The sequence below is a fragment of the Ascidia mentula genome, chromosome 5, assembly GCF_947561715.1.
Source record: "Ascidia mentula chromosome 5, kaAscMent1.1, whole genome shotgun sequence".
NCBI lineage: Eukaryota > Metazoa > Chordata > Ascidiacea > Phlebobranchia > Ascidiidae > Ascidia > Ascidia mentula.
Window position 1 is genome coordinate 18584168 of NC_138570.1, and position 27954 is coordinate 18612121.

Sequence of the window (27954 nt, forward strand, 5' to 3'; positions counted from 1 at the left end):
GCTATCAACTTCGCATTGAAATTAATCGTTAAACCAGGACCAGCAACCTGCCAGCACCAACATGTTCGTGTAACGACGAACAAAGTTTAAGGACCTAACTATTACGACGTCAACCTCGTTTTTGGAAATTTTCGTGTGACGTGTGGCGTTAACATTCCGTATGCTTGTTTAGAACTGCATATTACCGCCACTACACCTACTAGTAAGATGTGTGATACTAAAATCCGACGTACTTAAGGTACTTTAAATACTTTAAATACCAACTAGAAATGTTGCTAGAGGAAAATGACTTTAACAGGTGAAAAATGACTTTAAAAAATGAGCTCGTTACTATGCTCAAACCTTTTCGAAAATGACCCTTGAAACCGTTTAGTAGTCAGATATGAAAGTACAATCAAATCCGTCATCATTCCTTTGTGTTATATAAATTTGTTCACCATTCCTCACAATAACTGTGTAAGTTGTCATTTGTTAAAAATGAATTTATTGGTTTTTCTGTCGCTATGGTAGGAAACAGGTAGAGAAAAACAAGCTTTTGCCGACGATGGGTTCAAAACTATTACGAGCTGGAAAGATAAACATTTTGTTCCGGGTAACTCGTCAACCGACATCAAAGTCGGGATAATTTTCAACGTAGGTACGAAATACCTTGGGCACGCGTGATCCTCGATTTTTAACGCGTGATTCTCGATTTAAAAAGAAAGAAACAAGTAAACGAGTCTGGCGCGAACCACATGTTGTGTACTAAAAGTAAACAAATACGGAGCATTCAGGTTTGATGTGTTTCAGTGATTTTAATCTTTGTCATATTACGTATCGCATAATACAAGAAACACGCGACTTTATACCAACCCGAATGTGTATGAAGCAAGAGAAACACTTCCAGACAATTTACTTTTGGAAAGTCAAGAAAAGTTTTTGAATACTTGATACAATCGTGTAGTTTGCCAAAATCTAATATATTCACATTTTGCAGACTTATATTGCGCATTAGGCTTGTCCACAACGACCAATTTAGCTGTACAGAGTTAACCGGTTTTCGCTCGCAGAGCAGCAAAACTTGAAGGCTTATGGATAACATTGCCATGAACCATCAGCAAAGAATCGACAAATTAAAAGCCTATTTGCGCCCAAACTGCACTAAAGCACACAAGCAAAACAAAACGAAGCAGTTTATATGCAGTGACCATACATACTTCTAATCACTTGTTATTTTGTTTCACATGTTTAATGTATGTGCGTATGAAAAACTACTATTTTAGGACGCCACTCTACACCAATATAACGTTCTCACGGCCAATTGCGTTTTTCTCGCAGTGTAGCGTACGTCCCGTGACTGCCTGTTTATACTGGCAAACGTTGGCGCTCGTTGGCCATTTTTTCAGTGCAATATGCATTTAAGTGCTGATTTGGGGTCTATGGATTACTGCATAATTAGATTTAAACTCTCTATTAGATATATGCATAAACAGTATTTTATCACTAACCATGTGTTCGAAGATTTAGTCAACAGGAGCAGTTGGAATTTTTGTTATGTTTAAAACACAGTAATAAGCATTTTTAGTAATAACACCGATGTGTTTTATATGTGTTTTGGATGAGTTAGCATCGTTCCACCAGAAGCAAGATGGTGATTTTAAATGCAGTTTTGTAGCCCGGTGAACAAACGTTTAATGCTGTATGATCTCAATGATTAAAACGTATCAGTTACGACACATTAATTCTAACTGTGTCAATTTTTAAGTTCGGAATGCAAAAACAAACGCGAAAGTTTTCGTGTAAAACAAGTTTTAATATTCATTAAGGCAGATGAAAATATTTTTTGGATGAAATACGTTTGTAAACATTGATCTCGTATTTTAACATATCACACATAAATTTGTACTAGGATCTAGAGTAGCACTTTATCACACATTTATCAAGCCGATACAGTAATGTAATTGTGTTATTGGTTATTTCAGTAGCCACTTTTAGCTTACAGAATCTAGTACACTTTTTATGTATTCTAAAATCATAGAGTGTCTTATCCTATGATGTAAGATCAATTTTTATTCCACAACACTTTGCAACCATGAGATTTGTTTGTGGTGGTTGACGCAAACGCTTCAATCAAGTTGGGTCACTTGGAAGGAAAAGTTTTTACCTCGTTAAAGCTCGCAGAAACCAAACATAATGAGCTTTCATGAACAAGGACATTGTGTAGGTTGTCATTTGTTAAACCTAAAGAGGAAAGTTTTTCTCTCGCTAAGATAGAAAGTAGGTAGAAACGGAGAACAATGAGCTTTTACGGGCGATGGATATTAAATTGTTACGAGCTGTAAAACAAAACGATTTGTTCCGCGAAACTTGTCAACCGACCTCGATGATTTGTCAAGGACTTTGTACGTCGTTATGTTCCAATATGATTATTCCTTATCACTGCAAATACGTGAGAAATAGTCCCATTATACCTTGTAATACTCATGTATGGACGGGTACATTCTTTTTCTGCTTTTGGTTTGTTCGTCATGTCTGACGACGATTGTGTAGGTGATCATTGATTAAACCTGATGTATGAAGTTTTTTTCTCGCTGAGATAGCAAGCAGGTAGAAACGTTGAAATTAAATTAAATCGAAAAAGACTTTTGGAGTATTTTGGTTGAAATGTGTAGTTTTTGCGCTCTTTTCTCCTGGAGTCAGTTTATTGTTTTTTTCTAATATGGGACATCCCAGTGCTTTCAACTTCGCATTGTAATCGATCGTTAAACCAAGGCCAGCAACCTGCCTGCCACAACATGCTCGTGTAACGTCGAACAAAGTTTAACGAGCTCATTGTTACGACGCCAAATCTCGACTTTGGAAACTTTCGTGAGACGTTAACATTACGTTTGCTTGTTTAGTAACTGCTCATGGCACCAACTAAATCTCCTTGTAAGTTCTCTGATGCTAACAGCTTATGTAATTACTGTAACATATTAAATACCAAAGCTCCTACAATATCGTGGATTAGATGTAAAATCGAGCTTGCAGCGAAGCACAATTAGTGTTTGAACGTTTTGCGTAAACCAAAAAAGCAATGAGTCCATATTTCAACTCTGTATTAATAAGACACAGCTGGACACAAAAAGTTGGCCTTGAATTCTGTCATTATTTTGTATACGACGAGAGCACAGATTTTTAGTGAGCCTTAAAAGGAAGAAGAATGTGCTTATGCTGACGATGTACTTTAAATTGTCAAGAGCCAGAAAGCAAAACGTTAAAGGCTGGCATTATTTTTAGTACTACACAACGGGTCTTTTGTCAACAATTTTGATAAATATTATCGTTTCGATCGCTATGCAGCAGCCCTCACTGGGATGTATAAAAGCAAATGTGTATAAAAACACAGCGTGGTCAAACGTCGTAGCAATAAAACTGAAGAAAGAGTAGATCGAGGGGAAATGAAGAAAGATAAGGAAAGACGGCAAAAACACATCTGAAACCACGGAAGGCGTTCTACTCATAACAATGTTTGGTGTCTACGGGGAGCAGGGGCAGAAATATCTGGCAGGTGTCGGTAAACTGGGAAAGCCATGCGTGTTTTTGTCAATTAGTGATGAAATATACACATTTATATATAACGACTCAAAACATTCTCTTCTTCCTGTCAGTTTATTTGTTCTTCTGACGACGGTCGTGTAGGTTGTCATTTGTTGAATCTGACTTCATAAGAAAGTTTCAGCTAACAATGAGCTTTTTCGGGCGTTGGGTTAAACTGTTACGAGCTGGAAAACCAAACGTTGTTTCGCGTAACTCGTCAATCGACCTCGAGGATTTACGAGGAGTTTTACGACAGAGGTACGAAATAGGGGTTACTTGTTAACTCATGCTCCAAAGAACCGCCAACGCTTGGCGCAGCAACCACATATTGTGTAAATATAAGCAAGTGAAAAGTTTAAAATTGGCCCATTAGGGGCATTGCGCAAAACTTGACAAAAAAAAACATGATTTTATGCATTGCCAATAAAATTTAAAACAAATTAAATTAAAAGCCAATTTGTGCCCAAACTGCACTAGAGCACACGAGCAAAACAAAACGAAGCAGTTTAAATGCAGTGACCATATATACTTCTAATTACTTGTTATTTTGTTTCACATGGTTAATGTATGTGCGTATGTAAAAGTATTGCTTTAGGGCGCCACAGAATGCGACTTCAGTCTACACCAATATAACGTTCTCACGGCCAATTGTGTTTTTTTGCAGTGTGGCATTAGTCACGTGACTGCCTGTACATACTGCCAAGCGCTGACGCTCGTAGGTCATTTTTTTTCATTCTATGTTAAGTCTGCTTCTAATTTCGATTGTAGTGCATTTAAGTACTGATTGGGGTCTCAACAGTTTTATCTGGCAACATAAAGTATTTGATTGTGTTTGTCGTCTTTTTGTCTTGTTTGCAGAAAATACATTCTGGCAATTAGAATTAAACATTTCATTATATATATACGTGTACGGAGTTTTATCACTAACAATGTATTCGAGGATTTAGTCAACAGGAGCAGTTAGCATTTTTGTTATGTTTGAAACACAGTAACAAGCATTTTTAGTAACGACACAAATGTGTTTTGAATGAGTCAGCATCATTAATTGTGTTAATTTTTAACTTTGGAAAAACTATCTCGCTCACATTTATCGATATATTTTCCTCCGCAGCAAATTGGTGTTTTTGGATCTGAAACGAAACAGAAAAATATAAATTCAAGAAATAAAAGTGCAAACGTCCATGCGCTCGCGACGTTCCATCAGTTATTTACACAAATCGTAAAAAGGGATGAGGAAAGTTCAAACCTGCCATAAAACCTAATGGTTTTGTCACTCTAAATAGATTACGAAGCAAAAGTTGCTTTATCGTTAAGTGGAGTTGTACGTAAATCCACTAAAACCAAACCCCATCTATATTAACTTTCATGTCAACCAGACATCCAACGTAATGATCTTTTACGATGGGAAGCTGTTTGCGTCAACCACCACGATAGAAAGCAGGTAGGAAGGGACAACAATGAGATTTTACGGACGTTGGGTTTTAGGTTATTACGAGATGGAAAACAAAACGTTTTGTTCCGCGTAACTCGTCAACCGACTTCGAGGATTTAACGAGGGTTTTTTTACTACGGAGTTACGAAATACTGGGAGAAACTTGTTGATGCGTGTTCCCAGACACGTAACCTAATAGAAGCAACCGAAACAATTTTAGTCACGACGCTTTCCAGCATACTGTGGTTTCATGTGGCTACGTCTAACATTGTCAAATTTTCAGGTTAGAATGCTGATTTGGGAACACGAACGTTTTATCTGTCAGCAATAAGGATTTGATTCTGTTTGGTATTTTTACAGAAAATATATTTTACAGAAAATATATTTGTAATTTGGATGCAACTTCATACAAACGCGATTGTGCAACGTCTTACGATAACATGACAGTAATTAATTTCTTATAATGTAAGTGAGATTTTCAGGCCGAGACGTTGTCAGAAGACAGTTTGCGTACATTGCGCCTATAAGCATACTTCGTTTGGCTTTCAAGAGACCGAGTTCCTCGGCGAAAGCGGACATGAGAGGACCGACATATCCGCGGCCCACCTCAGCAGACTTTAAAAATATACTAAAGTCGTCATATGTCTGCCATAATTCGCTGGGGACGTGTATGTTACACTCCACGGCTCCTGATTTGATTCAAGGTGCCAACAACATCCATGAAAATTGTGTGGTGTTCAAATCGCCGGCATAACCGCCAATCGGGACACGCTGCCGCCGAAGACGTACTTCACCTCGGTTCATTTCCCGTTGTGCATAGATCGAAAAGCAAGCGCCAAGCCAGCGATTCGTACGCTAGGAAGCCAAAACGCGCTGAACGGTCGACGCTAAATCGTCAGTTATTCTCGTCCAGTGTGGTCACATGATAAGGCCCGACAGGTATGGCCAGAGACGTACAATGCAGGTACAAGGAATTTGCATCCCAACCAATAACAGCCTTGCAAAGTAAGGCGTCTTGACCGAATTTCAACGCTCGCGTTTGTGGAAACGGGAAAATATCATCGCCGGGCCACCTCGCAGAATATCTAGAATCAGATGGAATAGGTGCTTGTGTCGGCGGGGAAATAGCGCATAGCATACGTCATCATTCGTGTCAATCATATCACGCATAGCGGATTTTTAAGACAGCCCCGTTAGTGACACGCCGTCTTTGAGCATATCGATGCCCTTTCGCATATACAACGAGCGGAGATTTCGAATGGCCTCAACGAATGAAGTGACGTCCAGCAGGTTGTAATGAATAAGAAAGTCCTTCAGTGTAGACATGTCCCGTTCCTTCCACACGCGTAAACAACCGTCGTAGACCTCTTGAGAAATGCCTTTACACTTTAGCTTGCTAAAAAAAGGCCTCTTTCGGTGATAAACAACGCAAGTTTAACTTGGCGCAGTGTAATTTCGCGCATCGAGAATAGTAAATCGCTTGGTTTGAACGCATAGGAAGTTGCTGGCTTTCTTTGGAACGAAAGTGATATTATCTTCTTGCAACGATCGAATGAACCATTTTCGCGTTATTGGAATATCGTTGCGAGCCGAATTGCATCCAATCACGGGGATGTTTTGCAGATAACATAGAAAATCGTTTCGCACACTTCGTACGGGTTTGCGCCCTGTCCGGGGTCAATTGCGAGCGCCTGTTTCACTTTGGCTTCTAGCAGGGGAAACGACCAATGAAAGCGTTAGCGCTTTGTTCTGTATTTGACCCAGGTAATTCATGAACCTGTCTATCAACTCCTGCGGTTGGCCTGTTGTGACGAAACACTCGTCCTGTTCGAACCCAGGTACGTCGCTGCACACGGCAACGCTGAGGGAAATGTGTACAGTTTGGCATTCCGTTTTATCCGTTCGTTCGGGTAAATTATGCCGACTCAACATCGCCTCGAAATAGCAAATCACAAATGGATAAAAGCGCTGTTGCGGCGGTAACGTCAATGGCGCACAGTTGCAATTGTTCAAAAATCGTTGGCCTGATGAAAAATGCGCCACCTGGAAATATCTCACGTGTGACAAGAGAACACGTTTTCAGGTGCTGCGCACAACGGTCAGTCCGAGTAAAGGTTACTTTGCACATCGGGCAAGCAAAGTTCGATGCGCAGGTAGGAAAATCCGTGTCGAGATTGAAATGGTTGTTTGTTAAATCCAGGTTCATGATGGTGTTGCGTTTTTTCTAAACGCGTAGAAAACTTCGGTATAAAATTTCGCACACCTCGTCGCTTTTAGCCTGAAAACGTTGATATTTAAACCAAAGCACGCTTCGATTTGAGGTAGAGCGCTCAAGCGTGCACCTCGGAAGTTATCAACACATTTTTCGCCGGAGAATTTTCGACATAACTTGGTGGCGATGCGACCAAGGCTATCGCCCTGTGGCAGCTTTAGGTGCGATGCGATACATCGAAAAAGACAAAGGTTGTCTGTGATCGGTCGAACGTCAATCGTTTTATGAAATGTGATGAGACCGGTGTCCCTGAGATTCTCTCCTCTGTCACCTATACACTACTGATGTTTACGCCAAATATTTTTATATTAATATTAGAAAATCAAAATGAGTAAAGCTTTTTCCCTCCCCGTAAATTTAAGTTTATTGGTTTATATGTAAAGTTTTGCACTCATTTCCCTTATGTCAGTTGTTTGTTTGATTTTAACGTGAGACATCGCTTTCCACTTCGTATTGTAATTAATCGTTAAACCAGAACAAGCAACCTGCCAGCACCAACATGCTCGTGCAACGACGAACAAAGTTTAACGTGCTCACTATTACGACGTCAAACCTCGTTTGGAAACTTTCGTGTGACGTGTATCGTTAACATTCCGTATGCTTGTTTTGAACTGCATATGACACTGATTATCTATTTGTAAGATGTGTGACGCTAGGTGCTAACGTAGATAAGGTAACAACTTTAGATATCTTGCATTTCTATAATGTTGCATGAGAATGACTTTTTAAACGAGGTAATATGCTCAAGTCGTGTTTAAACCTTTCGTGTCAACCAAAAATTACCAGAAGTTTACATTCTAAATCTGCATTAATGAATCTTAGCTGGGCACAAAATTATTGGGCTTGTTCCGCTTTATGTGTGTCAAAACCCACCAGGTGGCATCAATTCACCACAAATGATTTATAAGAAGGAAAAAGTGTTGAAAAGCCCAATAATTCTGGCAAATATTTGTGGCAACAACAGGCCTATAAGTGCTCAGTTTAACATTATGTGGACAGCAAATATTATGAATATGTTGTAATGTTAGTCGCCAAACCGCGCATTGTTGTTCCGTGGATGAAATACACAACTTGTGTTCTCCTATTTAACCACATTTAATGAAAACTTCATAAGGGTATAAAGAATGGTTAATATACAAAATATCGCGGATATACTTTGGTGAAAATGACCCATGAAACCGTTTATCAGTCAGATATGAAAGTGTACAATCAAATCAAGGCTTCTTTTGCACCTTTTAAGTTTATTTCACCATGTCTTGCTATAACTGTGTAGGATGTCGTTTGTGAAAAATGAATTAAAAAGTTTTTCTGTCGCTAAGGTAGGAAACAGATAGAGAAAAACGAGCTTTTGCCGACATTGGGTTTAAAACTATTACGAGCTGGGAGATAAACGTTTTGTTCCCGGTAACTCGTCAACCGACATCGAAGTCTTTTTACGACGTAGGCACGAAATACCTTGGTCAATTTTTAATGCGTGATCCTCGATTTAAAGAGAACGGAACAGATGGTGTCTGGCGCTAACCACATGTTTTGCCAACAAAAGTATACAAATTGGAGAAATCAGGTTTGATGCGTTTCAGTGATTTTAATCTTTGTCACATTACGTATCACATACTACAAGAAACACGCGACTTTATACCAACCCGATTTTATATAAAGCAACCAAAATAATCTTGACAAGATCCAGACAATTTACTTTTAAAAGTCAATATAAGTTTTTAAATACATTACACAATCGTGCCGTTTCCCCAAATCCAATATATTCACAGACTAATATTGCACATTAACCCTGTCCACAACGACGCCCAATTCAACGTTAAGATAACTGGGATCTGTAGATTTTTACCGGTTTTCGCTCGAAGAGCAGCAAAACTTGAAGGTCTGTGGATGACATTGTCATGCACTTACAGAAAAGAATCGACAAACTAAAAACCAAATAGCGCCCAACTGCACTACAGCACATAAGTAAAACAAAACGTAGCAGTTTAAATGCAGTGACCATACATACTTCTCATCACTTGTTATTTTGTTTCACATGATAGATGTATGTGAGTATGGAAAACTATTACTTTGAGAAATCCACAGATTGCGACATCACTCTACACCAATATAACTTTCTCAAAGCCCATGTGTAGCACATGTCACGTGACTGCCTGTTGATATTGCCAAGCGCTGGCGCTCGCTGGCCAATTTTGTTCGTTCTATGTCAAGTCTAATTCTGATTATTGTGCATTTAAGTGCTGATTGGGGGACTCATAACTTATACTTGGCTGCATAAAAGGTTTGAATGTGTTTGTCGCTTTTGCAGAAAATACATTCTGGCAATTTGCATAACCCTGCATTAGATATATACGCATACGGTATTTTATCACTAACGATGTAATCGAGGATTTAGTCAACAGGAGCACTTCGCATTTTTGTTATGTTTAAAACACAGTAACAAGAATCTTTATTGATAACACCGATGTGTTTTATATGTGTTTTGGATGAGTCAGCATCGTTCCACGAGAAGCAAGATGGTGATTTTAAATGCAGTTTTGTAGCCCGGTGAACAATCGTTTAATGTTGTATGGTCTCAACGCTTAAAACGTATCAGTTGCGCCAAACTTTAATGTCTTTTGGAAATAGTTGATGAGGTCCGATAAAGGCAAATGTGATAAATTAGTTCAAACTCAAGTCTGTACGCCTGATTGATTCAAACTGTGTTAATTTATAAGTTTCGAATGCAAAAACAAAGGCGAAAATTGTCGTGTAAAACAAGTTTTAATATTCATTCAGATAGATAGAAACATTTTTGGGATGAAATACGTTTGTAAACATCGATCTCGTATTTTAACATATCACACATAAATTTTGCTGGGATTTAGAGGTAGCACTTTATCACACATTTGTCAAGCCGATAGAATAATGCAATTGTGTTATTGGTTATTTAAGAAGCCACTTTCAGTTTATTGAATCCAGTACCTTTTTTATGTACTCTAGAATCATAGAAGTAGAGTCTTATGCTATAATGTGAGTTCGATTTCAATTCATATGATTATTAGCACTGCTAAAACACCAACTATATCATTAGGCTAAAAGATAAACGTTTTTGTTCCGCGTAATACGTCAACCGACCTCGATGATTTATCAAGGACTTTGTAGGTCGTTATGTTCCAATATGATTATTCCTTATCACTGCAAATACGTGAGAAATAGTCCCATTGTACCTTGTAATAGTCATGTATGGATTGGTTCATTCTTTCGCGTACTTTCAGTTTGTTCGTCATGTCTGACGACGATTGTGTAGGTTGCCAATTGATGTTTTTAGTTTTTTCTCGCTGAGATAGCAAGCAGATGGAAACGGAGAACAATGAGCTTTTACGGACAATGGGTTTTGAACTGTTACGAGCTGGAAAGCAAAACATTTTGTTCCGCGAAACTCGTCAACCGACCTCGAGGATTTAACGAGGATTTTTTACGACATAGGTACGAAATAACCTGGGCAACTTGTCAACGCATGGTCCCTGATTTGAAGCGAACGGTACAAGAGTCGCGCACCAACATATTGTGTGAACAAAGTAATCTAATGGGAACATTCAGGCACATGTGTTGCATTGTAGTGGTTTGAATCGATGCCACTTTACATATTGCATAACACAGACTCGAAAACTTTAACACGGTCAGCAACGACGCTTCGCCCGTAAACATGAAAATTGTTCGTCGGATGTGAAACTCGTATTGTTCGTTGCGCCTTGGAAAGTTCGCGTACTTTTGATTGTCGGCTGTATTTGAACCATACAGAGCTGTTGTTTTAATATAAGAATTGTTTCAACCAACAGAGTTTAGCTGCACTTCAGAGTTAGGTGTGAGATTAAACAAAAGTGTGTTTATTTATTTATTTATAAATCGATAAACTTCATGCGTCATGTTTGTTTTGTTATTTGTATGTGTTTGGAAGGTTAAAAAGGGTGAGTGATTAAGTTTTACTAGTAGCAGGTAACTGGTCCTTTTTAACGTGAAACTGTTTTGTATGAGAGACGATGATTTAGGTTTATTTGGTGAAATACTAAACTTGTTCGCTCGTTGGCCTTAAACCCAAATTACATCTAAGTTGTCGCAAAGAATTAAAGCTGTGACATAACGTCCACATGAAAATATTTGTGAATGAAGATTTTGATTTTTCAAAAACCTAGTATTAGTGTCATTTGTCATTTTCGCCACATTCTCCCAACCTAAAGAATGTTTCCGTTGGGGCTATGTTTCTGTCGATCAATAAAACTCGGTTTGCTTGCGTTCCCTAACAGGGTCGGTTAATATCCAACTGGTCGCCCAATCAGAGAGCACCGGGCTCTGTTTGCTTGCGTTCCCTAACAGTCCAACTGGGTCGGTGAATATCCAACGGGTCGTCGGTTTGCATCTTTTTGCTTTTTGGGACACAAACGTGGCCACACGCAGGTAGGCCAATGATCTCTACTCCATCTTACTGATTGGATCGCACACTTTGGTCTTCAGGGAAGGTCTCGGTTGTGGGCTTCATTCGATGGAAGTGAATCGTTTGCTTTTTACCAGCCGCGTCCTCGATGATATAGTTGGCGGGGTCGCGGCCACTTTGACAACGCGTTAGGGTTATTTGAAAGGTCGCTGCAGCTTTTGCATTTTCCCACCAGGACTGCTGGGTCCGTGATTAGAACTTAATCACCGACTGAATGAAGTCTCCCGTGTCAATCGTATTAACTTGTAGTCGGAGACGCATCATTTCCTCCGTTAGTTCAAAAGAATCGCGTAAACGATAGATTTCGGCTTCGTATGATATCTCGTTCCCTTTTCCGACGTTCCCCCAACCAAATCTACGGACAGTTGTAGTGGTCGCCCTGTCAAAAGCGTATTGGGTGGAAATACCCAGACTGATACCCTGATGCGTTTTTTTTATGATATTGACACTCGATATAGCCCCGACAAAACTATTCTACTTTTTCACAACACCTGTACCTATAGTTGCCTTTCGTCGACTTTCGATAAGGTTTATGCGATTCCTAGATGCCCACCTCCGAGCGCGTCCTCTTGTAGTGCAACAGTAACCCCTTGTCTTAAACTTAGAGGGAGAACTACTTTAAGTACAATCTTTACCCCGGAATCAGTTTCCACGCACAACTCCTTTCCCTTTTGCATTAGTGAAGTAAAGAGCGATCACCAATGTCGAAAAGAAGCGTCTTAAGGACATGAAGAAATGAACGTCCCGTTTCCCCCGGGCGATTGCACGCGCCCTGTGCTTCGCGTTGCCTCTCTGATCGTCCGGCATTGGTCCCATGGTGCAAGGCTCGTTTCTTTAGTTCTTTTTATTCGACTGCATAGAGGTTGTCCTCGCCATCCTCTATAGACCATTTTATGTCATCGTTGATGGATGCCAGGAACAAATGTTATTTAACCTGATCCATCGCTTCGATACTTTCGCAGCACAATTCGAAAGTTGAAATATTCCACTAGATCATCGCCAGATCACAGCGGAGGTGGTTGTATTTAAACGTTAAGACTCACTGTAAAAAGACCGTTATAAAAAGACACCACACCCGGGTATTGCTCAGTGGGTGTGGTGACAGGGCCCTGGCTGATCGGCAAGTTATTACGCAATAATCTCGACAGCGCGGGAATTGAGCATAGTGAGATTTGAGGGGCGACCCCTTATTACTAAATACAACCCTATAGAGACCCAAATAAGGTCATTACCCTAACCCTGTCTACCTAATTCAGAGATAGCCCGGAACCTGCAATAACGGCTCACCATTGAGGCCAAAATACCTCACACTATGGTTTCACTAAACGGGCATCTGACTTTAATAAAACAAACTGGTATCAAAAAGTGCGATGAAAATTACCCACAATACCACTGAGCCCTTCGGTACAAAATTCTCTCTTGGCAACAACCACTGTATAGCGCGACGCCCATCTCAAAACCAGCGGGTTGTTCACGCAGCACTCCTTGCACCGGCCAATAAACCAATCAATGACTTGCATGTGATCCAATAAAGCGTTACGGGATGTGGCAAACGTAGAAATAGACAAGAGCGCAAAAATAATACAAAGGGGCAATTTGGTAAAACGTTAGTGCAGGAAACCGATGAAAAACAAAATATTGCAATGTGTTGTGCGCAAACGTAATAAAGACTGCTTTAAATAAACAACAGAGATATTCAAAGAAAGCAAAAAGAAGGGCATTAGTGCCGTGTGTCATTTTCGCCACACTTAATAAGGATGTATGAGTTAAAAAATCATCTGTCTTCCGTGTACATAAGATTGGTTTGTCAGCTGTGACGTCAAATGTTCCAGCGCATTCAGCTTCGCTTTTATGTTTTCTGATCAAACAAATCGGGAAACTGGGGAAGCCAAAGTTCAGACCCGCCATGAAACAACATGTTTGTGTCACGTAAGCGGCGTCAAAAGCACTGCTTTTTTCCTTAAGACCGATTAGTAGCAATGCAAAGTTAAGTGCAGGTACATATATTAGCCATATGGCGTATTTTAAAGATTCAAATAGTATTGAATTAATGATATCTGGAAAGAAATATTTATGAGCAATAAACAAGAAAAAGTTGGGCAATATACGAGAAAATATGTCAAACAAGCAAATGTGTGTAGACAGGTCATTGCGGAAACAAACATGACTGTACTAAAAATTACTCCTCCGGAAAGTAGTGCAGACCTACATTATGCTGATTTGAAGATCAATACCAATCAATAGAGTTTAAAGTGTATGTAGTCGGCAAAACACCAATCTTAACAAAAACTGCTCGTTACTAGAGGCAAACATCGTTTTTTGAGTCGTGCCATGACGCCAGTCTCAATTCAGGAGAATTATGGGAAACTTAAAAGTTTAGCGAACTTAGTACTCAATAAACTGTTGTTTAAGCTATTCGAAAATCCTTTCTAACACCAATTTCATTAATTTGGAATAATATCACTAATCAACACTTTAAAAATCGACCCAGTATAAAAACAATACATAATTTCTTTTGTTTTTTGGGGGGAATATTTTTATGTTTACTCAATAGCGCCACCTATAGTTAGCGTCATCAGTCGTCTGCGCAACGATAATTGACATCGCAAACTAGCCCAGATAGCGACCGAACTTAGTAAAAAGTGTTCTTTAACTTTGGTAAACTGTAAACATCTACTTAATAAAAAAAAGTAATTTCAGAAGGGCATTTAACATAGAATTTCTTACTTGTTATTGTATGCACATACTGTGGTAGTTTCTGCTACCAGCGTTGGTGTGTGAGATTAATGCTGATAAACAACCAAAGTGAGTTGTTGGCGGTGGTAGATATTTTGGTGATATGGTCGTTGACTTATTTGCAACTATATGACAAAATCTTATGTTAGTGATACTGAATGACTTTAGTTCTGTTTTTGTTTGCAGTCAAAATTTTTGTTATGTTTTGATATTGCTTCACATTTGAAAAAAGCTACAGCCAACACTCATCATGTCGAGTCCTGAAACCCCGAGGAAACCAATGCCAGACACAAAACGTGTGGCCGATTTTGAAACAGAACCACAGAGACCAGGTAGGAAGTGGGTTTGAACAACTAATTTCTCAACAACGTTATGGTACTATTGTTCAAAATAACTCATTTCTGCAGTTTCTGCGCTCCTCTTTGCTTGATATCTATTAAATTAGGTGTTTTACCAGGTCCTTCACAGCAATTATCAACACAGAGAGCAAACATAGTTGATAGCATTGTTGGAGTTCAGGGTGGTGTGAATATAACGAAAAATTTCTACAATACACCAGGTATTACAAATACACGTCATAGTTAACAACCACTGGACATGCCCATAGAGAAAAATATCCATTTGTAAATTATGTTTATGTTCCGTTTTTAAAGTTAGCAGCTTTATAGCTCAAGTGGGTAATTGCACAGACTTCGATTTATATAATTCTGTTGCAAATTCAAACAAAGACAAGTAAACAAATATGTAATGTTCTCTGTCTCCAACTGGTGTTAAAATATTGTGGTGTACTTGAGTAGTTCAGTTTTCTGCTTACTGAAAATAGAATATTTTTGTACTAAGATTCATCAAAGAGCAAAGCAGATGATCAACAAGATGAAGGTAAAGTAATATGATTACTGTAACTCATAGGTTAGGGATACATTTAAAAAATTTAGCCCACAAAGATTTTTAATCAGAAGGGGTGGCAATTAGTTTTGGTCGCATACATTTTTGTAAGTACAAAATTTTTGCAAAAATTTATTGAAGCAGTGTCTACACCATACCATAAAACAAATAAAATGTTTTTGTTCTCCCAAAACTTAGCCAGTTGAACTGAAAACTTGGAATAACATCTTGCTACATAAAGTGTGTGTTCACTGGTCTTTTTTGCCTGCAGAGAAAATGCAGCTCAAAGCCATCGAAATCATCAAAAATCAACAGAATGATCTTAAGGCTGTGGTTCCTCTTCCTGGTTTATGTGAAGAGGGAGTTCCAGATGTCAATCCATCCCTAGAGGTCATTGACTTCTACAGAGGCGTCGATACCAAAAATGAAAGGTCACATTTGCCACCAACAGCAAAGGACAAAGTGGATCAAGGTCAGGGCAAACCCCTAACATTTGAGGAGTTGATTTCCACAATTGAAAAAGGTGATCAATTTCTTGCAATTATTGGCGCAGCGGGGTCAGGGAAAAGCACCATGTCCAAGAAACTGTATAAACGCATTAAAAAGAAGTATTTGGTGGTGCATCTAAGTTTCATGTATTTAAACTTTGGAGATGAAAAACTAACACTGCAAGAGCTTCTACTTGATAGACAGTTTCCTGATGTTGAACAAACTGTACGAGATGCTGCATTTAAATGGATGAAAAAAAATCCCCATAAATGTGTTTTATTATTTGATGGATTAGATCAGGCAACATGGTCACTAGAAAATATGACAGCTATAAGTGCAAGTTACGAAAATTGTTTGACAGTTCAACAGCTTGTTGCCAATCTGTGCGGAAAAACCTTCTTCAAAAAATCATCTTTGATATTTACGTCCCGCCCCCATTCCCTGCTCACAATTCCTGTGGAAATTCGTCCAAAATCCATCATTAATGCCCATGATTTCTCTGCAGAAAACATGAAAAAGCTTTTTGATTTTTATGGTGGTGAAAAAGCAAGTGAACTGTGGACAAAACTTGAAACTGAATCTGCAGAAGTGCTAAATTTTTGTCGCAATCCATTACTTTTGCAATTTGTTTTGTATGCCAGTTTGTTTGGTGACAAAAACAGTTGTGGCACAATTACCAACATATTTAATGCTGTTTTGCAACAACTTGATGTGTCAGAACATACGAAGGACAAGGATACAAACTTTGTGAAAAAAGCCCTTGGCCAAATGGCGTATAATGGAAAGGCTCGTAAAACTGTTGTGTTTACCCATACAGACCTCTCTGAAGTGGGTCTTGATTATATCAAAGTACAAAATGTTATAATCAAACTACCCAAGTATTCCTGGCTACCACAGCGAAAAGTTTTTGATGGTGCCGAAGCAATTTTTTACTACACACATGAAACTCTGCAGGAATTCCTCGGGGCTTACTACATTTCCTTCTTCATGCCAGATAAAGAGTTTGACAAAATTCTGAAAGAATTGGTTAGAAACGCAGACTGGGCCATGACGCGACGGTTTACTTGTGGCCTTTTGCTTGGAGAGACAAGTGGTATGTAAAGCAGTCAAAACCATTGTTATATAAATTACATTTGCTTTAGTTGATATATTTGTTTACTATACAGCTACAAGAAGTGACAATGCTGAGGCTGGTGTTGGCAACGTCACAGATTCAGGAAGTCAGCAAACAGGTATGCAGACCAATGTTGCTCACATTTTTACACTTATGGTATGTCACCAAAATAAAATCATATCTTTTCATCCACATAAGTCAGTACCATAGAACCACGTGTTAATGCACGTAAAGCTTGAATACACAACTGTACAGAAATGACAATTACATTTGGATGCAAAAACATTAAGTAAAAGTCATTTGTAAAGAAAAATTCATGTCTACAATTCTATTTTTCCTAAAAATGTGTTTGATTTTCCAGGCAATAGTGGTAACTTATTGGATGCACTTTCAAGATTTTTCCGTTTGCATCATGGAGTGTTGCGTGAGTACACGATATAAATGCAGATTGGATTTAAGCTTGTTAATGCACAGGTTCCGCTCAGCTTTAAGAAACAGTTGCTGTATTTCTAGAAAACAAAGGCAAAAACAAACCGTCCTACCAAATACATGTCAACAGTTTTATTGCAAATGTTGTTGTTTCTTGTTTTCCAGACAAACGTGCGAAATTATTGAATGCACTTTCAAGATATCTCCAATCTGAACCCAAGTATTACAATCTACTGAGTGAGTAAATGATATGAATGCCAACAGTTTAATGCGTGTTTGTAAACACAACATTTATTTGCGTAACAATGAGTGGGTTTGTTACGTCACACAACCATTGTTTGAACCGAACACTCAATGCAGTTTTTTTTAGTTGTGATTAAATGTTGTGGAGGAAAGACGCGTTTATTTCTGTCGTGTAATTAATATATTTTCTGATAATTTAAACGTTTTATATTGGATTAATTTGTTGGTTCTTGTGTTGATTAAATCCGACTTAAACGTGGGGAATTCTGTGCAAGAATAAAGTAAGTTTTATTTTAAGTGATTTTATTAAAACTGGAAACCAGACATCTGCTTTTTAAATAAACTTTCTTCTGTTTTGTTTCAGATTTTTTTCTGGATTTAAAGGAAATCCAAAAATGCCACCAAGAAAAAATCGCCAGGTTTTGTCCTCGGAAGTTGTATTTTTACGGAACCCGACATCACTCAATCGTTCAGGTTTTGGCGGAATTTTTACCAAAAGTTACAAGAAATGATTTGGAGCTGTTGCTGTGGAATTCCGGCCTGAACTCCGAAGATTTAACGATTATTTGTGAAGCAATAAAAAGAATGAAACCAAAGGTTTGTTTGTGTTTTTATTTATTTTGTAACCAAGATTCTGTTTTAAATCCCTGGCATTTTTTGCAAAAGTTTATTTATTTAAAGAAAAAACACGGAATCGTTTTAGTTTTGGGATAAAATGTTGCTTCTTCCTGGTTCGAAATGTATAGAAATATTTCCAACAAACAATGTTTATATTTTAAATAGTTGAGAGTTCTCTACCTGGAAGGAAACAAGTTTCGCGGAAAAGACGACGGGAAAAAAATTTGTGAGATTTTACCGAAGGTTGAGTGGAGGTTGGATCTGCGTTTGTGCAAAATGGATCCAGATTCGGTTCAGATGGTGAAGGAAGAACTTGCTAATATGGAAAACCCTGTGAGGATTTAATTTATATTTGTTTGAAAACATTTATTTGTGAAATTTCATAAAATTAAAACTTTTTGTGACTTTTTTCAGCCGGAAGTTTGGGGTTTGGATGAAGGTCAACAGTTCCCCCCCTCATCCGATCCAGATTCCAGTGATCCGGATTGAAGCAGAATCTCAACACGAAAACTATTTCCTGTTCCCGAATTATTTGTGTTTTGTTTTCGTGATTTCAAAAATAAATGATTTTTAACAAAAACTCTGACATTTTTTCACAAGCGTCACTTAGCAACACATAAACTTAAACCGTGCCACTAGAGGTATTATAACAAAAATAGAAATAATTAGGAAATGAGACATAATTTTGTGGCAGATTTCCAACAAAATTTTATGTGCGCAATGTTTTTTTGCACTTTAAATTTAGAAAATTTACATCTATGATTTATAGGTTTAATATTAAATACATATTCATTTTAAAATTGTTTAGAATTTGAACAACGAGCTGTAGTTGATATTAATTTATCATTTGTGCAAAGGCATTTGGTCGGAAATTGTGGGCCTGGAAATCTGCGTTATTTTACATAATGCCTGACTGCTTCATTTCTCGGGTTTCCAATTGCGTTGCAAGTTACTGATGTTTTGCCGTGCATTTCTATGTTGTGCTCGATTAGATACGCAAACCTGCAAGGTTCTAAAACTGAAGCATTAAAAAATAAGGGCGATTATTGCGGAAAACAGAATTGCCATTTTATTTGGATGATAAAAGTAAAATACATTGATAATCTTTTTGCTGATGATGGAGTCTCAAAATTGTGCCCATCAGTGATTTTGTATTAGCCTCCAAACACTTCTGCACATTGCCTTTTGTTTTTCGAACTGCTTTACCAGCTCCCACAAAGCTGACTTTTCCCGCCACAGAACGTGCAGTCATTCACCAATTCTGACAGTACATTACCTTCAATCAGCTGTAACGTCTTTGTTTTGCAATTGAGCAATTTGGAGGGGGCCATCATGTGTTACAAAACACCAGCAATTCTTCTGGCAAATAAAGCAAAACTGCACGAATGTGGGTACATGTAAAGAACCTGAAACACTAGATTGTTCTAGGCATTAATTGTGAAATGGGAATTTTTACCAGACTTTCGACAAAAACTATTAACGTGCCACTCGCGCAAATTAATATTAGATAAAGGGTAGTTTCCAATTCAACTGCTTCGGACATTACACAGCAAAGTTTTGTTTAACCAACCAATGCTCCATCTTAATTTCCTTGTGATTCTGGTACTTTGTTAGTAACCAAACATTGCAAATTGAGAAAAGGACAGAATTTTTCTACACAAAAGTGGAATTATTGTACGATCATCAGAAACACCACGTTTGGTTACAACAACGAGATAAAAAAACATGGTAGAAACGTCTCTAGAGAAGGGTGTACGCAATTACCTTCAATATCCATTGCGCAAAACACAGAAAGCAACAATTGCTTAAAAACCCACATCCCTGTAAAATAGGTTTGTGTGGAAGTTGTTTCGCTGTCAATTAAAAATCAAGAATAATTCCTCAATGCAGTCGAAAAATCAAGTTTTGCAAATATTTCATAAATCATGGGACATAAAATTTGGTGCCTATGCGAGCAGAATATGGCCGTAAAAAACTGATTTAGTGAAACAAAGTTCAGATCTCTGCCAGTAAAAACAGAAATTGAAATTTAGATAAAAGCAGCGACAAACTGCGATGGACGATGGCAATAAACCGCAACAAACAGCGGCACACAATACACGTTGTATCGCTTTAAAATGGAATGAATGAGGCTGGGTATTTTATTGGAAGGGACATCTCAATGTATTGCGCCACGTATTCCCAACCAAGTTTGCGGCAAATCTGCAACAAACAGTGGTAAGTTCAAACAACACAGCTCGAAAATATGACAAACATCACCTGCAGTTTATTGCTTTTTATGCAACAACAAGTAAAACTTATTGTATTTTATTTTTATTACATTTTGCATTTCATTGATATTTCGAAATTGGTTTGCTTTAAACCTGTACATAAATACCTGTGTGGTTCTAGAAATGATTCAAGCCTTGTTTTTTTAGTTATACACATTTGTTTAAAACCATTTTTAATCAAACAATCATGTTAGGTCGCGCACGAGCGACAAGTTTCTTGGGTACAAAGTTTGAAGTGAATTTCTTGCGTGTAAATAGTTTTAAGATGTCCCAAAACACAGGTGACGTAACACGTCCACATTAAGACTTGGATACAAACCTCAATAAGTTTCAAGTCGGTCTCTTTGCATTTCTTGTCGTCGCTTTGTTTAAGCAGAGCTCGGGCGGCCAGACCATATTTCTTATTGGCGACCGCGTGTTTAAAAACAAAAGGCAGAACCTGGAAACGACAAAAATGTCATTAAAAGCTTGCACTGGTGTTGTTTATACTGTGTATATATGCTGGTACTCTGTATAGAATGAATTGAACATGATGATCTTCTCTTAATTACTGGTATAACATGACATTGCAGTTAAGACGACAAGCTCATAATAGCGCTTATGTTAATTTATACTTTCCATCCCACCTTGCTCTCGTTCATGTCCGCAAACATTTGCAACCTTTCGAAAGTTTCTTTGAGTTGCTCGCAAACTTCACCATAAGTTGTATCACAACTACTAAGATTGTCAGCGCCCTCATGCGGTTCATCTTTTTGGAAAGAAATGTGTTAAAAAAGCACAACTGGTGTATTCAATACACAGTAAAATATGTTACAAAAAGTATAATTACAGCGATATAAGCATGAATCACAGATAATAAAGAGACACCTGTGGCTTCACTTTTTGATCTTTCTTCCCTCGCTGTGTCAAGTTGAATCATTTTATCTGCGAGAGCACAACCCTTATACACGAGCGATCCAATGAGATGACATCTCTGTTTTTCACTTTCACTGCGAAGGAAAATGTAAATGGGTCATTCCATGTCAAATCACCTAAAACCATCTTAATTGTTCTACTGGCCAAACCAGGAGGAAACTTGTTGGACCACTGAAGGAAACATTTCGTGTGTGATAGGAACATAATTATTGGCCTTATTATTCTGAACCTATATACAGTAACAGAAGAGGGACAATTTTCAGAATGTGGATGAAGTGGGTGCCATGTAATTATGAATAAGGTTTATTTTCTGTGTACCCTGAGAAAGGAAAACAAGTTTGGAGTGCAAAAAAATGAATTAGGTACTTACAGAAGTCATGAATGCTCTGTAGGTTGGAAAAAATGAATTTCAATGCACTAAAATAACTCAACTGCCTTATTTGATACCACAGCTAGTGGGAAAATTACAGTATAACATTTTATATTCCATTCTGTGCATAAAAACAAGGTTTATCCCAAATCACTCATGCATGACCAAAAGAGATGTTTCTAAGCCAATATTATCTTTATGAAGCGAAATAACAAGAAACCGAATACTTTTACCACTTCAATGATTTGATATGTTGTAGCTGTAAGCTGTATGTTTTTAGACCTAAAAGTTAACCATCTGACAACCTCTGGGTCATAAATCAGGCCAGGTCAAATTCAGGGTTACAACAAAGGTCAAGAGGTCATTGTAAGAAGGAAATACATAAATCAAAACTGATTATACAGACAATTCTCTTTCAAACAATACCGAAGTCATCAAAATTGGCCAAGTAGTTTTCGAAATACAGGGGTTAAAGCAGAAGGCAAACCCCTGAACTTTGCCCCAAAACGACAACTGTAGGGAAACATAACTCTTGAACCAATGATCTGAGTGAACTAAAATTTGGCATGAGTGACTGTGCCATAGTACTTAACACATATGTTTCATCTACATTAAAGAGGTTTAGGTCATTTGGTGATGATTTAACATGAAATGGCCTAAATTTATGTAATATTGATTTACTTGCAAGCAATCGCTAAGTTGCATTGTAAATATACACGCATATATACAGTATTAGAACATTATTGGCATAACATTATATTACTTCTAGCAGTTCTTCACTTGAAATGTTTTACACAGAAATAGAATTTTAACGAATCACACTAGAGTTAATTGGTTGCCAGTCTGGTGGTTTTACCTCTATATGGAAGCAGCATCTGGTCTTGGGTCGCACTTAATCCCAAGGTTAGCTGATAATTGATGAGTATCAATATGAGATATAACTTCATCAGCCGTCTCTATTATTTCATCCAATTTCTCCTCTCTTGTCTACAAATGCATGAGCTTAATGATGGTGAAAAAATAACTTTTGTTTTCAAAGTATTTCCGGAATTTTTACCAATTCACCTGTCTTAAAAAATTAATGATTACCTTTGTCGCTTCAAGTGCTTGCAGTTTAGCCATGTAAAGAGGTATGTGTTCACCCCAGTCCAACCTCAGTTTATCAAACAAGTCCAGTCGTTCTTGTCTGTCACAGAATATCAAAGTTTAGGATATAATCGTGTCAGCAATGATTTTGTTAATTATCAGATTTGGTTACGTCATACTTAGCAACCCAGGAAATTTGAAGGTCTCTGACGTCATCCTCACACTGGTTGGAGCTTTTGTTTGATTTCTTTGAGTTTGAGTTGCGGTTAGTTTTGTTCTTGCTCTGTGGGTCGATCAGGACATACGTGAATTTGTGTGTGTACTGCAGGAAACAAGATATGCAACATATAAGATTTGAACTCTACTGATTTAGATGAAGAAGTCTAGGACATCATCTATATGAAAAAAAGTAACAAAGACAAAAGGTAAATTTCTACATAGTTTGTTATTCTACCTCTTCAGAAATCTTGGACCTTTTTCCGCTATACAAGCTCTGTTAACAATACACATTGCTTCAGAGGAAGATAAATTGAGTGTTTGAATTAACACAACTTACTGCACGTTTTCCAAGCTCCCCTTTTGCCATGCTCATCTGACCAATCAGGTACTGTCCTCCAGTCACATGCTTTAGTAATCTGAAGTATTTAAAAGTGATTTAAATGTTGTTTAGCGCTTGTCACATGACAAACAAACCAAACAAACACAATCTTACTTGTCTTCTTGTAAAGGAGCAACATAGAATGGAAATGGATGTCCAGGAATCACTGTTTGATTCGACATCTTGTTACTTCCCATCAACGCGTCATGTAAATATGTAATCACTATAATGAATATACCTGGTCCCCTGCACCCACAGAGCACTTGTTGGAATCAAACATCAACCATATCTGACTGTTATATTCATTCTCGTACAATAAATCCGACAACATGGGAAAGGATATGGTGACGTCAGATGATTTTGTCTGCAGACAATTTATTGTGAGTTGATAAGTTACAATAGTAGCCCCATTGATAGGTGCAGGTAATGAGGCTGCTCAGTTTAAAACTTCCTAAATTCATCATAAATTGTTTTAGGTTTATGCGATAATTTCGTAAATAAAACATGAACAGTTTTAAGTCTCTGTTGATTCAAATCAACCACATTCTCACCACATGCAAAGGGTATGTGTTGATCATCTCATATGTTGGTTGATCTCCAAGAACATGATCTCTAGCTGATAATAGACGTATACAATGATCAGTTGCTCTCAGAGGTTGAACAACGTGTTTGAGGGTTATAGAGGGTGAGAGATCCTCTCTTTCCAATGAGCAAGCTTCAAGGCGATGAATTCCTTTGGCTGCATGCTGGGGAGATTCATGACTACATTACTTTCTGTATTTACTTCATCTTGGTTGTACAACATGCTCCTGGTGAGGTTTGAACCAACAACCTTGACTACCAGGGTTCACCAACCAGAGTGAATGAAGTGGTCGTATTAGGTCCAGTTCATATATTCTGTTTTATGAGTCAAATATAGAAATATTACACTCACCATAACCAAGTTGTTGCTAACGGTAAGCCCACGAAATTTGACGTCATATGAAATGGAGACGTCACCTAAACTTGACCACCAACGAGTGACACAGAGTTCTACTGCGATCCCAGACTAAAAGTAAAACACATCAAGTAATGCAAAACAATGCATGTAGAGGTAAAAAAATACAGTTCTTGGATATTATATAATATGATAAGCAATGTGGAGCCAATATAGTCAGCTGCACTGATGAGACCTTTTAGGTCGAAACAATGGCCATCTGTCTGCAGCTTATACACAAATTATATAATATTATTGTGCACAAAGGCAGGAATTGTTACCTGAACAGCAAATGCCTGCTCTGTGGTGCCACCTGCTGGAACATTAACGAGCTTGTAAAACTCTTGTTCAAGAAATGCTCTTTGAGGTCGAATATTGACGCAGAGTAACACGAATCTTGCTGACTGATCGATTGAGTGATTTCTCAAAGTCATTTCTGTGGGAAAAGTAATTGTCTGATCCTAATATAAGAGTCAATACAAGGCTCAAGCAAGCTGTTGCTAAGAACTAAAAAATATATTTTCAGCATAAAGTTAATTCTAGGTTGAATCTGTGCATTTGTCAAATCCTGACCAGCCCATGTTGCACCTTCAGGTACATAGAAGAACTTTCTTGCTATCTGTCCAGGTTTAAACGTTCTTTGTTCTTGTTGAAGTCGGTAGTTGGTGAGTTGATCAGTTCTTGACAACGATATCTCAGGTTATGAGTTTTGTGAAATTATTCATTCATTGGGGAATGAAGCAAAAAAAAAAGTAGTACCAGAGGGATGTTAGTTGACACAAAAAAAATTGCCAGTTAACAAAAGTTTGAACGCGCGTTACTCGGCCACCTTACGAGGTAGCGACATGATATTTGTACACGATATAGTTCATAGGCTGAAGTTTGTAACGATACCAAAATTATTAAAAAAAAATATATTCATATGCGGTTATGAATATGATTTGCGTATTATGACATAAGTTGCGAAAACAAGATTTGCTGGCAAAATTTTAAAGCAGAGCATTCTACGCGCTTAAACCTTTCAAACGAAATAAAAATTTTTGAAAAATTCGATAGTGGAAGTGAAGAAATATGAATTCATATTTTACAAACATGAAAAAACTGTGGTACGATGTACACTTTCGTCGATAAAACCTTGCACAAACCTTGGCCCAAGCTGTTCTTTTGCAAAAACAATCTTATACCTTGTGTCAACATCTCCACTACCTGTTGCGTCAATGATGTCGACAATCTTGGGTCTTCCATCTGATGTAAACTGGAAGAACATAGGTGGTTATTTCCTAATTCCTTAATTTCAGAGTTGGTAACATTTGATAAAAGGTAAGTTGATACATAATTTGCACATATGTGTCCGCGCAATAGGGTTTTGAAAAGTTCTTAATTTGCACAGGGAATCGTTCCGTCATTTATAGAGTGTATGGATGTTGCACAGACATCTATTTTTATGTCAATGTTTTATTTTTTTTCAAGAGTTCTCCAAACTAGGAACAATATTAATGCACACTCCAGAAAATTGTCAACATGTCAACAATTTACTTACACCAGATATTTTTCTCATTGTGGCAAAACCACACAACACAGCATAAAATCGATCATTAAAAGGTGCCACCTGTTGAGCCGCTGTCAACAAACTTGGACCATTGTTGCCAACACTTGACACAAATATAAGATTGTGTTTGGTGACGGCCTCTTCTATAGTGGAGCAGATTTTACTAAAAAACACACATGACAAATTCAATGACATGTAAGTGATAGGTGACATATTTCTTACCCAGCCCCCGGCCAGTGGCACGCTTCACCATAACTGAGGTTGGCAAGATCACATCCCAGACGAACAACCTCTGATAACTGGAACACAAATATGTATATAAGTTAATATATGAAATTACAAGTACACAGAAAATAGTAACCGTCTGTTCCAGCTGTTTTAACAATACAGAATACAAAACAAAAGCTACACATTTTACAATAAACAAATTATCAAACTGACCCCTCTGATTAAAGCTCCGGTCTCCATGGTAGCAAGTCTGGAATCAACAATCTCGATAGCAACAATTTGTGCACCAGGTGTAATACGATTTTTGTCTGCTTTACCCGCAAAGTTATGGCTACAACATCACCCAGGTAATCGCCCAGTAGTTATGCCTTCAACATGCATTCCATGTGACCCTAAAGGATATAAAAAACAGATGAGACTTCACAATATACTTAGGCGATTAATACAATTAGCAACAACACACAGAACTTTTCCTTCTTCATAAATGTTCACGGAGAAGTTGAACATAGACATTGTTAAAAATTATTATTGAATATTTTCAAATGGATGCTTGATGTGCAACAACATCACTAGTCACCAAGCTTCACTGTTGAGAACTGATATGTTTGACAGCATACTGCTTTAACTTTTGCCTGTCCAAATTGTTTAAGCATCACCATATTTGACTTACTGCTTCATGTACTCCAAATGCACCAGAAAGAAGAATTTCTTTGACATTTCATCGGGTGCAAAAAATCCCACATTAACAAATTTTATAACGGCATAATCGAACGCTGCCTGGGCATAATGAGGAGTCCACAAATGTCTGTTTGTATTATCCTGATGATGGACCAACAGTCGCACTGCAAATAAACACATGTCCATTTATAAAAAAAATGTAAACTGGTGAAAGCAAATAATTTCATGCATGACTTTTGATTGTGAGGATGAAGCGCAGAATAGCAAACACTTTTCGTATGTTAATGCATTGGGTATTTTTTGTGCAGAATATCAGTAAACATTTTCAAATTTCCTTTGGTAAAAGTGTATGGGTCAGGAGAAATTCTAATTGATGGCTACTATGTCCTGGGTGTCTCACAACTAAATTTAGAAAAACAGATTGCTTAATGGCTGGAAAAAAGCCTGGGCCGTATATTTTAATCAATGTCACCAAATTTTTTTTTAAAAAAGCTCATAAAATTTAATGTACGTTAAAACACACGAAAAGGTTTCAAAATACTTACAAAGCATGTCCTTAGATCCCATTTTTAATCTTTGCTTTCCACAACTTAATTTTTGGATCCATGAACACCGTTCGGTGATTCCCCTTACGTGAGAATAAATTATTTTCAAAAATACTTGTTTCCTTATGTGATATATATGGTTGTGGAACGATCTTGTGATTACCAATCTGAAATAATGGTGCGTCATCACCTTCAAGGCAACCGCTGAGTTGTGCAATATGTGAGGTTTATGTATCAACTCTATGCCTAACCTAATATTATCTCACATAGGAACGAGTCCGTCTCTTCCGCTTTTCTTCAAAAGAATACGTAAATTGGTGATTGCAAGAAATATCTCGATTAGACATGTTCTCGTTTCTTCCTTCGCCGATTAGCGTTGTGAAGTATGTAGATAGGCCACAATTAGAAGTTACAAAAAATACAAAAAAGTTTTCCTGAAAATGCATGGCAGAATGGGAAAAATGGTGTTTTTGGTTAGTGTTGACTTTC

The 27954-nt window shown here is 37.8% G+C and overlaps 2 protein-coding genes and 1 pseudogene across 2 annotated transcripts; all 3 read right to left on the reverse strand.

The window, feature by feature from the left end:
- The window catches only part of LOC145903125 (tripeptidyl-peptidase 2-like), a 40968-nt pseudogene extending 14213 nt beyond the window's left edge, over positions 1 to 26755 (reverse strand).
- LOC145903689 (tripeptidyl-peptidase 2-like) lies at positions 19679 to 22791 on the reverse strand. The gene is made up of 5 exons (XM_082991819.1): positions 22662 to 22791; positions 21388 to 21509; positions 21147 to 21268; positions 20840 to 20959; positions 19679 to 20452 (listed from the first exon to the last, which is right to left on the reverse strand). Exons 2-5 carry the CDS (start codon positions 21437 to 21439, stop codon positions 20363 to 20365), a joined length of 384 nt encoding a protein of 127 aa, XP_082847945.1. The 5' UTR covers positions 21440 to 21509; positions 22662 to 22791; the 3' UTR covers positions 19679 to 20362.
- On the reverse strand, positions 22662 to 23671 carry LOC145901651 (tripeptidyl-peptidase 2-like). The gene is made up of 6 exons (XM_082989406.1): positions 23604 to 23671; positions 23448 to 23526; positions 23346 to 23384; positions 23064 to 23213; positions 22895 to 22991; positions 22662 to 22792 (listed from the first exon to the last, which is right to left on the reverse strand). Exons 1-5 carry the CDS (start codon positions 23669 to 23671, stop codon positions 22968 to 22970), a joined length of 360 nt encoding a protein of 119 aa, XP_082845532.1. The 3' UTR covers positions 22662 to 22792; positions 22895 to 22967.
- Positions 26756 to 27954: the final 1199 nt, after the last annotated feature.